General features: G+C 45.5%; 2 protein-coding genes across 2 annotated transcripts; both read left to right on the top strand.

The window, feature by feature from the left end:
* The first annotated feature begins 483 nt into the window (after window positions 1-483).
* LOC136461816 (receptor-like protein 4) lies at window positions 484-9,715 on the top strand. The gene is made up of 9 exons (XM_066461130.1): window positions 484-744; window positions 859-1,926; window positions 2,031-2,175; window positions 2,669-2,740; window positions 4,347-4,415; window positions 4,812-4,880; window positions 4,998-5,075; window positions 8,635-8,843; window positions 9,126-9,715. Exons 1-9 carry the CDS (start codon window positions 663-665, stop codon window positions 9,239-9,241), a joined length of 1,908 nt encoding a protein of 635 aa, XP_066317227.1. The 5' UTR covers window positions 484-662; the 3' UTR covers window positions 9,242-9,715.
* Window positions 9,716-11,270: 1,555 nt separating this feature from the next.
* On the top strand, window positions 11,271-12,022 carry LOC136457805 (large ribosomal subunit protein uL24z-like). Its single transcript, XM_066457811.1, has one exon. The coding sequence runs from the start codon at window positions 11,361-11,363 to the stop codon at window positions 11,832-11,834; it is 474 nt and encodes a 157-aa protein (XP_066313908.1). The 5' UTR covers window positions 11,271-11,360; the 3' UTR covers window positions 11,835-12,022.
* Window positions 12,023-12,227: the final 205 nt, after the last annotated feature.

The raw sequence follows: 12,227 nt of genomic DNA, 5'->3' as shown, positions 1-12,227 counted from the left end.
GCCGCACCAATTATTTCGGCTGATCGGCTCTCTGCTTTAATCGCTCTGGCCCCGCCCACAGGCCACATCCACCGCAACGTCTGTGCCTCTGTTCACTCACTGCTACCCAGGTCCCTATGAGGCTATGACCCGTAGCCGCATCTACTCTGCTCATTCATGCAATTAGTTTCGAAACAAGACCAGATGTTACCGTGAAAGATGCTGATGGCAGCGCGTTCACCACCTCCGCTTGCCACTTTTTATAGCGCTAGCTCACGTGAGCTCTCCATGCATGCAATGCAAAAGCTAGCTTGATCCAGAGAGCTGAGACGGAGACGGAGACGGAGACGGGAGGAGACAGGAGAGGATCGAAAGAGAGAGCGGCTGATTAGCGCGTCAAAAAGCTGTCTCGTTCGCGATCCCCGTTCTTCAATAATGTCACCCCATCGCTTCCCTGTCCGCTTCTCACCGCTCCGGATTCCCTCCCCCGCGTGCACTCGCCCTCACGCACGGCCGTCCGATCACGGATCACCGTACGGCCGTACGCGATCAGATCCACAACAACAACAGTCACCTTGTCGTCCCCTTCCTTCCCCCACCACACCACTATTCCTCCACCACCTGTTTCCAAGCTCCGCTCCAACGCCGTCGCTGCAAGTCTGCAACCACGGGATCCACCCCCAATGCGGCTGCTCCCGCTGCTCCTGCTCCTCCTCGCCGGCGCCGCCGCCGCCCGCGCCTCCGACGACCCCTTCCTCTCCGGCGGTAGGCTCCCTAGCTCGGTCCCCCCTTAACAGAGTTTCATTCAAATAGTGCCGCAATGCAAACGGCGCAAATGCTAACGCTGTGGGTGGCGTCTCTGTCCCCCCTCACGCACAGCGGCGAACCACAGCTACAACATCGACTGCGGCGGCACCGCGGACTTCACCTCCGTCTTCGGTCGCCGATGGCTCGCGGACCAGTTCTTCTCGGCGGGCGGGGCCGCGGGCATGGTGGCGGAGCCGCACCGGTTCCCGCAGCCGCAGGAGCGCACGCTCCGCTTCTTCCCGCCGTCCTCGGCGGGCAAGTCCTCCTGCTACTCGCTGCCCCTCCCCCCCGGCCGGTACTACCTCCGCCTCTTCTCCGTCTACGACAACTACGACTCCAAGCTCCGGACGCCGTCCTTAGACGTCTCGGCCGCCGCCACGCTCGTGCTCTCCTTCCGCTCGCCCTGGCCCGAGCCGGCCGCGCGGTACGGGGCCTACTCCGACCTCATCTTCCCGTCCGCCACCGCGCCGGCCTCCGACGTCTGCTTCTACTCGCTCTCCACCGACGCGCCCGTCGTCGCCTCCATCGAGGTCGCCCCCGTCCACCCGCTCGCCTACGACGGCGCCATCACGGGGGCCGACCTCATCCTCGTCAACTACGGCCGCGTCACCTGCGGGAACAGCCTCTTCGGCCCGGGGTTCACCAGGGACGCCGACGCCTTCTCGCGGGTGTGGCAGGCGGACGTCGATTTCCGGAACAACGACCTCAGCTACGACGCCATTACTGCTGGCGGGGGGGAGATTTTCGGCAGCAACCAGCCGCCCAACTACTTCCCCACCAAGCTGTACGAGTCGGCGGTCACCACGGGCGGTGACGCCACCAATGAGATCGAGTACCCCATGCCCGTGGACACCAGGCTGTCCTACATGGTCTGGCTGCATTTCGCGGAGATCGATGTTGGGATCGTCTCAGCTGGCCAGAGGGTGTTCGACGTAGTGCTGGCTGGGGAGAACGTGACGAGGATCGACATCTTCAAGCAGGTCGGAGGCTTCACGGCGTTCAAGTGGACCTACATTGTCAAGAATCTGACAAGCTCCACGCTCAGCATCAAGCTTGTGCCAGTGGTGGGACGGCCGATTCTGTGCGGGCTTGAGAATTATGCGATGGTGCCACTTGAGATGAGGACGGTGCCCAGCCAAGGTGATCAATTCTGAAGATTTTTGGCTGGACTGTTGAAATATTAGGATACCCGCAAAATTGCCCCCTACCTCTGCCCTCTCAGCTTCTTGCGTTGGTTTTGGCAGTGGCTGCAATGAAGGCGTTGAAGGAGTCGCTGAAAATTCCTGCGAGGATGGGTTGGAATGGTGACCCTTGTGCACCGAGGGAGTGGGATGCATGGGAGGGAGTTACTTGCCATCGTGGTGACAAAGGGCTTGTGATAACACAACTGTAAGTACCATTCTTCTCCAGATGCAGTTTTTACTTGCAATGTGTTTTATTGTGAGCATTTCTGGCTGTCATCTAGGGGTTATTGGCCTTCCATTTTGGTCACAAAAGTGCACTAATGTGACAGTGAGCATTTTTCATAGAATAGATTCTGGTGTTTGGGATTTTGACCGGAAAGGAAAGATGTTCAACAGACAAGCAGATATTGGAAAAATCCTATCTACTTGAATTAGTTGCACATTTGCACTGAAACTTCTTACTGCATAATTGAAGTTGTAATTTGGTTGCTTGAGTAACAGGTCTTTCGATTGTTTAATTTGAGTGCTTGTAGCTGCCAGTGTCTTGTCTATAATGTAATAAATTATGTACATCGGTATCACTATCAGTATGTGAAGTTGAATGGAAGGGTCTGTGGACCCTTAATATACTACTCTGGGTTGAAAGATTCAAATGCTTGTGGTTATAACTTGTATGACGTTGCTGTTGCCCTCTATAGGGATCTGGCGAGTCAAGGACTAAAAGGTTACATCACTGATGAAATAAATCATCTTAAAGACTTGGTAAGCTTGTAAGTATCATTTCACACACCAGTTGAAATCAAATTTGACCCAGGTCATCCTTGATATTTAGATTATTTTGCATATATATATAATCCTGACTTTGTGTTGATAGCGTAGCTTACTGGCGGATTTCAATTATGTGCATCTTAGTTTAGCTCTGTTATAGGAGTATTTTTTAATATAAGAGAAAATCAAATAAATAAATTATCATCTTTGTATAGCAGTTTGTGTCATTTTAGTTTGGCATTGTTATGAAAATTCTGACAGAGAATAGCAGTGCAGAACATCACCTGTGGAAGTGAATGAAATTTGAAAATTTAAGTTAGATAAAATCAAGTGCATGTGGTTACAACAGGAAAGTATATCAAGAAGTTTTAGTCTGTAGACCACACAATGAGAATGAATATGTTATGGAATGGCTACGGATAGATAGATTAGCAGAGAGACCCCAGATAGCCGCCCTTCCTCTAGGGGACTATCTTAGGATTTCTTCTTGATGGTCCCTTTTATAGAGACAACTTACTTGACCCCTAAGTAATATCCTAACCGAATCAATCTATCTTATTCCTCTCCTAACAAACCAAATCCATCTAATCTAATCTGCCGGGCACTGCTCATGCGCTACAGTACCGCGTGGGCCCCTGGGCCGGCTCCATTTGCCATATCAGAATAACAATCCTTGACATGGGCATGCATGGTAATATGACTGGAATGAGCTGAATGGCTATGTTGCCGTTCATGTGTGCTAGGCTGCTAGCACGCTTAAAATGGAAAGATGTTTCTCCACAAAAATAATGTGCCATTTCATGTGGATCAGGAATGTTGGGCAGTAGGGCCTGGGCACAAAATTGAATGGCTCTGAAGCTTCCATTATGGGGTCCGAACCTATGGGAATAGGTTCATAGTCTCTCCATCTCTAAGTTTTCAGATCCCTGGCCCTCACAATTGCTTAATCACATCTCAACTGATTAAGCTCGCTGGCTGGCTTATTATTTTTCTATGTTTGGATAAACTATATTTATAAAGTCTTGCTCTATGAACAGCAAAAAAAAAAAAACCATTAGTACTCTGTAGTCCTGGCAACAGTTTTTATCTGTACAGTTCTTCTATTGTCTGTTTCCTTTTTTTTTTTGAGCTGTTTCCTTTTTGTACAGTCGTTTGCTCAGTTCTTTTGTTGTTCCTTTTTTTCTTATCAATAAAATTCTTACTGTGGGGGCCTCCCCTGCTGTATTTATGGTCAAAAACAGTTTCTAGTTCATATGTATACTAGATTCTATTCTTTTGTACTCTTTGCTTTGAATGATATATATCCATTTCTACAAACGTTGGGTACAAATGCTAAAGGATTTGAAAAAGTAAGTTGTTTTGTGAATTTGTCATACTGCCTTCTTGTTTTGATGGACCTGCTTCACAGTAGGTTATGTTCAATATATATTATTATCTAAACAGTAAACTAACATTTCCAAGCTTTCAACTTTTCATACATGCTCAATACATTTTCCATGAATTCTTTCTTGTCTATGGAAATGCCCTTTTGGCTTATTTCTTTACTTAACAGTTTGCAATCCAGGCATCCAGCCATGGTTGTTAATGTGGTATCTTCTGTTTGGTCAGGAATTTGAGCTATAATTCACTGACAGGAAGCTTACCACCTGGTTTAGGTCAACCTTCACTTGTGTCACTGTAAGTACACAAATTATTCCATTTTATAAGATGAAGGTGTGCTTTCATTGCAGTTAACATTCTTCTGCAACATTATTGTAGACAATAAGAATACAAGATACATGTTGCTGAAACAACTGGACAATGGCTGCTCGACATAAGAATACAAGATCATGATTTGTTACACTTAACCAACTTTATACAAGTAAATAGAATATTGAATTAGTAAATATGTTTAAGAGTTGTGCATGTTTTCGTATGATTATTCTCTTGTATTTACTATTTCAGCCATGTTTAAATCTTTAAATTCCCTAAATAATATTTATCTATGATCTTGTAACTCTTGTGCTTATACAAAACCTGGTGCTCTTATACATCATAAGCTTGTTTGATATGAGTGTTTCATTGTGTTCTTAGGGATATTTCATCAAATGAGTTTACTGGAAGCATTCCTGGCACCATAGGTTCGTCCAAGTTACAGACTGCGTAAGTACATTTTGAAGCTACTATTTAATTTGTTTATGACCTGTTTCAGCAGTTCTTTAGTAATATATGAGTATGCATGTACCAGTATAAACTTACTAGTTAGGACTTCTCGTGCAGATTACTAAACAACAATCAACTCAATGGGCAAGTTCCAGAAAGACTTTACTCAATTGGCGTGCATGGTGGCGTGATAGAGTAATATATCCTTACTAAGTCTTGTAAACAAAACTTCCACTTCTTACCTGTGATGTCAGATATGGTTAAAAAAGAGTTACTATGTTCAGGATGAGAATCGTCATTATTCATTAGTATATTTTATGCCAGGCTCCTGAACAGATCCAAGAATGAAGGGTTTAGGTTCTATCATGTCGAGTAATGTATGCATTATGATATTATCAGAGTGGAGTAGACCAAATTTTCAAAATTATGTGCTTACCAATATAGGTCTGACTGCGATCTATCCAATCCTGAAAAAGGAACTGATTGGGTGATAAAAGAATCTATTTCTTAGGAATAGATGGTCAAGGCTGTAAGGGTCTGTTATGTGGCTGCTAGGATTGAGAGGAGAGAGTCGAGGGGAGCGCGCGGCGGCCGGCGTGCTACAGTATCCGTGCCGCTACAGTACCCGCGGGTACTGTTCACGGCTGGGGCTGCGAGGGTGAGAGAGAGCCGGCCGCGGGGCGTTTGCCCACGGCCGGGCAAGAGGGAAGGGTTTTCCTTCTTAATTCTTGCTTGATTAGATTGATACATCTCCTCTCCTTATATAGAGAGGTTTACTTGACTCCTAGGCAAGCGACCCTTATCTCTAATTAACCCTAACACTAATGGGCTATACATCCAGCCCAGGCCCAATAGGCCCCTGCCATACTCTAACACTAACACTACACCTCACCTGGACATGCAGCTCGTCCTCGAGCTGCAACCTAACCAACTTATAACGATGTCTCGACACAAACCTGTCAGACAAGATGCATACCAGGTGGTCGTTTGTTGCGTCCACCTTGGGGCGTGCATGCTCGATGTTGTTCGGGTGGGCATCGTTATCCACAAGCTTGGTGGCGTGGCCGCTGCAGGGATGGCCAGCGGCGGCGTGGCTGGATGCATGGCCGCTGCGGGGTGCAGCAAGCAGCGAGGGCGCGGCTGCGCCGGGCAGCAGTGAGCTGCTGCTGCTGTTGGCGTCGGTGGGAGCCTCGAAGTTGGTGATCAGAGCATACCCATTGTTGAGGCAAGCGAAGAACTCGTTGTGAAACATCTTCTTCCACTGATTGGTCATGTTGCGGATGTTGGTGCTGAGGTTCTCCATGATCGTGGTTGGAGTGTTGCCCGAAGGATCAATCTGGTCTCCGGATATCAAGTGTAAGGGTCCTCCTGGGAGAGGGGGCGGCGGCTATGGAGCAGGAGGGCTGCGGCTAGGGTTTGGGCGGCGTGAGGAAGAGGGTGGCGCAGGGAGAGGGGCGGCAGGCGCAGAGAGGGAGAGAGGAGAGAGGTAAGGAAGGAGCAATCACTCTTCTATTGCTTGCTTAGATTGATTACATCCCCTTGTATTTATAGCCCTAGTGGACTTGTATCCCACGCAACTATATGAGAGATCCTTGTAGATTGGATTCTCCCTTCCGTAACTAACCAAACTCTAACATGGTAACTAACCAAACTCTATTACGATAACTCATTCCGGAAGATGACGGCGGCGAGGGCGACGGCGCCCCTCCCTGGCGTGCGCGTGGCCCCTCAAGGCACGCTAGGGCTGTCTGGCGCCCCTCCTTGGGCCCTGCTCGGCCCGTTAGCTCTAGGTTGGGGGGTCCCATCAGATGTATGACAAAGGCTTTGCTTACTTTATCTGGGGATGAAAGATTAATTGCATTGTGCATTAAGGATGAAAGGGAGCATCTCTTGGTGAAGGAGGATGAGATCCGACATCGATGGCAAGAGTATTTTGACAAATTGTTCAATGGTGAGAATACGGACACAACCTTTCAGTTGGATGACTCTTTTGATGACACCAATAGGCGCTTTGTGCGGAGAATCCAAGAATCTGAGGTCAGAGAGACGTTGAAAAGGATGAAAGGAGGTAAGGCGATGGGACCGGATGGTATCCCAATCGAGGTGTGGAGATGTCTCGGGGACATAGCTATAGTATGGCTAACCAAGCTGTTCAACTATATTTTTCGATCGAACAAGATGCCTGATGAGTGGAGGAAAAGTATATTGGTACCGATCTACAAGAATAAAGGGGATATTCAAAGTTGTACTAATTACCGGGGAATTAAGTTGATAAGTCATACTATGAAGCTATGGGAGAGAGTTATCGAGCATCGCTTGAGAGCAATAACGCGGGTCTCTATGAACCAATTTGGTTTAATGCCCGGAAGGTCAACCATGGAAGCCATTTTCTTAATAAGACAAGTTATGGAGCGGTATAGGGAGAAGAAGAAGGACATACACATGGTTTTTATTGACTTGGAGAATGCTTATGATAAAATACCAAGGAATATTATGTGGTGGGCTTTGGACAAACATAAAGTCCCAACGAAGTACGTCGGGCTCATTAAGGACATGTACAACAATGTTGTGACTAGAGTTCGAACAAGTGATGGAGACACGGATGACTTTCCGATTAGGATAGGACTACATCAAGGGTCAACTTTGAGCCCTTATTTGTTTGCCTTAGTAATGGATGAGGTTACAAGGGACATACAAGGGGACATCCCTTGGTGTATGCTTTTCGCGGACGATGTAGTGCTAGTTGATGAAAGCCGAACAGAAGTGAATCAGAAATTGGAGTTATGGCGGGAGACTTTGGAGTCCAAATGTTTTAGACTCAGTAGAACTAAAACTGAGTATATGAGATGTGACTTCGGCACTACTACTCGGGAGGAGGAAGATATTAGTTTGGAAGGTCAAGTAGTGCCTAGGAAGGATATCTTTCAATATTTAGGATCAATGCTACAGAGAGACGGGGATATTGATGAAGATGTTAGCCATAGAATCAAAGCAGGGTGGATGAAGTGGCGGCAAGCATCTGGTGTCCTATGCGACAAAAGGGTACCACAGAAGCTAAAAGGCAAGTTTTATAGGACGGCGATTAGACCTGCTATGTTGTATGGTGCAGAATGTTGGCCTACGAAGAGACGACATGTTCAACAGATAAGTGTCGCGGAAATGCGTATGTTGCGTTGGATTTGTGGTCATACAAGAAGGGATCGAGTTCGGAACGATGATATACGTGATAGATTAGGGGTAGCACCAATTGAAGAGAAGCTTGTCCAACACCGGTTGAGATGGTTTGGACATGTTCAACGGAGACCTCCTGAGGCACCGATGCGTAGTGGAATCCTAGGCCAAGATAGTAACGTGAAGAGAGGCAGAGGAAGACCGAAGTTTGACTTGGGTAGAGGCAATAAAAGGAGACTTGAAAGGATGGAATATACCCAAAGACTTAGCCTTAGATAGGAGTGCTTGGAAGATAGCTATTCATGTGCCTGAACCTTGATTGCTTCTGCTGGGTTTCAACTCTAGCCTACCTTAACTTGTTTGGGACTGTTGTTGTTGTTGTTGTTGTTGTTGTAAAGATTAACTGCACTGTGCAACTTTATTTCGAATATATTTATTATTCTTAGCATTTTCCTCCAAATTAGGGAGTTTAGGAGTGCAGAGAGTAAGCAGATAGATAATGTACTGTGCTAGTTAATACAGGATTGACATATACTTGTGGTATTGATTTTTGGTCGTCTACCAACATGTATTTTTCTGGCAGCCTCTCAGGTAATAAAGGTCTGTGTGGTGTGCCTACCTTACCTGCTTGTGCATTATTCTGGGAGAAAGGAGGGTTGAACAAAACTGGCAAGATTGCACTTGGAGCATCGTTTGGGTTTCTTCTGCTCGTCATACTTATAGTGGTCTACATACTGTGCATTAGAAGGGGGCCATATGACTATGATTTTGACTTCCCTCAAGATCTGACCTGTAAGTATTATTTAAATAACTTCCCTCTTCTTACTATCTGCTCTAAAACTTCATATGTGACTGAACTTGCTTAGTGATCTGTAAGTATTATTTAATTTACATCGCACCAAGGCAGTTTATTCTCTTGTTAACCATTATCTTGGTTCCTATTTACTTTCTAGGAACTTCTTGCTGTAAGAAAGATAACCATTCAGTTCAAACTTGGTTCATATAATTTTTATGTATCTTCACTAAACCGTAACTTGGTGGCACTGTCTGAAACTTACTAAATTCTGACTACAGCCATATCGGCAATATCAGCAAAAAGGAATAGGTACCAGAGGGCAAAGTCCGTGATGCTTGCTGAGATGGAGGCACATAACCCAGATGGTTTCTACACAAACGGGAGCCCTCACTGAGTGACGTGCTCAGAAATTGGTCTCACTGATAGCTATATTTATTGAGTGAACCCTCATGGTGGTTGGTGGCATGGAGGTATATAGGTTTTAAATCAATTTTGCCCGTGTCACCAGCATGGCAGCCTCACATTTTCACTCAGGTTCCATACCATGGCAGTTACACTCACAGTTTGAGATATTCGAAATGTAGCATATGTGCTTGTATCCTATAATATGGGGCGTATGAGGCAGTCGTTGTAGTTCCTGTAGTGCACCGATTCTTTTTTACTTGCTCGAGGAGTCGCCAAATAGTTTAGCTTACGCTTGTGCTCTCAATGAATCATGTAAAAGCAACCAGGACTGGGAGTTTGTGACAGATTCGAGCGTTGTAACTTGTAACTTGTAAGCTGGGGGTCAAGGCTTTGTATTGATTTTTTGTATAGAACCTGACATGGTGTTACTATTTACTAACCGACTTTGGGCAGTGAGAGGATCATTAGCTTGCATATCTTACTTGGCCCGTTTGCCTGTGAATGGTTCTTGTGTGCAGATGTGGTTTGTCAATAATTGGTTTATACCGAACTAATGTCCGACTTCCATCGACGTTGCATTTTATTTTATCTCATAATATCAGCCATGAATGTTCCTTTAAAAAAAATAAAAATAAAGGAAGGTTTATTATATAAATAAAATTCTGGCCTTTGTAACAATAATAACAAGGTGCATAAAACAATACCATGGTCCTTTTAGAAACTTATATACGAGCTCAAGTTCATAAATCCCTGACATTTCACATTGAAACCTTAGATTAAAAAACTTGTTACCATCATGTTCTTCGGACGATGGATGTGGAACTTCATAGATTTGCTTGTCCAAGGCCCAAAGTGTTGTAACGGCAATGCGGCCGTTGATGGAAAATAAAATCTTCAAGGAAAAAGTCTATTTTACCTCCCGAATAACCGTCATGGTATGATTTTTCTCATAAGACTATAAAACCCAACATCCTTACCCCTTAACTTTCAAAACCATTCAAATTACATCATCCTTTTTTTTGTTAAAAAATTTGGTAAATACTTGATAACATTTTTAAACCACGAAAGATGTCCCTAAGCTTCTAACAAGTCTAAGAAAATCCTAGACATGTATTGGGACATGCAAAAAAATATATTTATAGGTCATGAAAGATCTGTAGGGGTTTCCAAAAATTAGATTCAGCTATAGAAAAAGGGAAATATCAAGAAGAATGTGGAGAATTCCTAAAACATTCTAATCGATGTATGCGTTTTAAAACTTTTCCATAAAAGAATACGAGAAGCAAGTAAGCAACTAGCATAAAGTGCATAGCATGAATGCATTCATCATTCATCTATGTTTTATTTATAATGGTTTCATCTTGTGGCAGAAAATTTTCAAAACATGTATACATCTATATATTTTTTTGTAAGTTTTCCAATTTTTTTTTTTATATTTTACATTTTCCTAGAGCTACATCTATTTTTGGAAGCTTCTAAAGAAATTTGCACGAGCTCCAAATATTTTATTTGGGTTATATCTCTAGGACTTTTCTAGGAATTTTAGAAGATTATATTATTATTTTGTAGTTTAAAAACTTTATTAGATATTTACCTTTTTTAACTAGAAGAGGTTGACACCACTTTGAAAACCACTTCAAACCGGGGCAAGGATGTAATTTAAATGGTTTTGAAAGGAGGACGTTTTGCTTCAAAGTTTGAAGAAAAAAATCATGCCAAGGTTTCTTTTGAGTGAAAACATCATACCAAGGTAATTATTCATATTTTTTGAGAGGGGTAAAATAATTCATAGGTTTTTTTTTATTGTCGCTATACGGACAGCCCATAGCCTACAGAAAAAGGCCGGCGACACAAAGAAAAAGGCCAAGGCCCAGTAGCCCAACCCAACCACCCATTCCATCCAACAGATCGACACCGTCCGATGCGAATCGAGCGTCCCCACGCCTCGCGCAGCAGCGCGTACACAAAACCCTAGCAGCACACCAGCTATATATGCTTCCCCCCACTCCTACCCGCCGCCTCCACCCGCTCCCCCACCCAGAAAACACTAGCGGCCGCCGCAGCGGCCTCCCAGGTAAGCAGGAGCGTCCACCCCAGCCACCGCCGCCATGAAGCGCAACCCCCGCGTCACCAGCTCCCGCCGGAAGTGCCGCAAGGCGCACTTCACGGCCCCGTCCTCCGTCCGCCGCGTGCTCATGTCCGCGGCGCTGTCGACGGAGCTCCGCCACAAGTACAACGTGCGCTCCATCCCGATCCGCAAGGACGACGAGGTGCAGGTCGTGCGCGGCACCTACAAAGGCCGCGAGGGCAAGGTGGTGCAGGTGTACCGCCGTCGCTGGGTCATCCACGTCGAGCGGATCACCCGCGAGAAGGTGAACGGCTCCACCGTGAACGTGGGCATCCACCCCTCGAAGGTGATCGTCACCAAGCTGAAGCTCGACAAGGACCGCAAGGCACTCCTCGACCGCAAGGCCCGGGGCCGCAACGCCGACAAGGCTAAGGGCAAGTTCACCGCCGACGACGTCGCCGCCGCTGCTGGTGGTGCCGCCGCCACCGGTGCCTCTCTCCAGGAGATCGACTAGGCGCTTCGCGGGGATCTGATGGTGGTCGTACCGCCTTTTCCTCCTTATCGTTCTAGTTTTTGCAATCAATGATTATGTGCTAGGAGTTTTAAGTTGAAAACTGCTTTATGCCTCGATGAGAGTTTTTGAACTTAATGTGGATCTATGTGTCTGTGATCTGAGATATGAAGAATTCATTATATGGTTAATATCTCTTCCTTGTGGTATTTCCTTAATGGTTGCTGTGCTTTGGCTTCACTCTATTGCTTATCTAATGCAATCTATTGGTTTATCTTGTCTGTTGAGAGTTTGCTAATTTTATATTGTAGCCCGTTAAATAAATTACCTTGAATGTCGTTTGTAGGTTATATTTCGAATTATATCTACTTGTGAGGAAGCAATTTATGTTAATTG

The sequence above is a fragment of the Miscanthus floridulus genome, chromosome 6, assembly GCF_019320115.1.
Source record: "Miscanthus floridulus cultivar M001 chromosome 6, ASM1932011v1, whole genome shotgun sequence".
Taxonomy (NCBI): Eukaryota; Viridiplantae; Streptophyta; class Magnoliopsida; order Poales; family Poaceae; genus Miscanthus; species Miscanthus floridulus.
The sequence above is the reverse complement of the archived record's forward strand: the minus strand, read 5'-3'. Positions and strand labels throughout refer to the sequence as shown.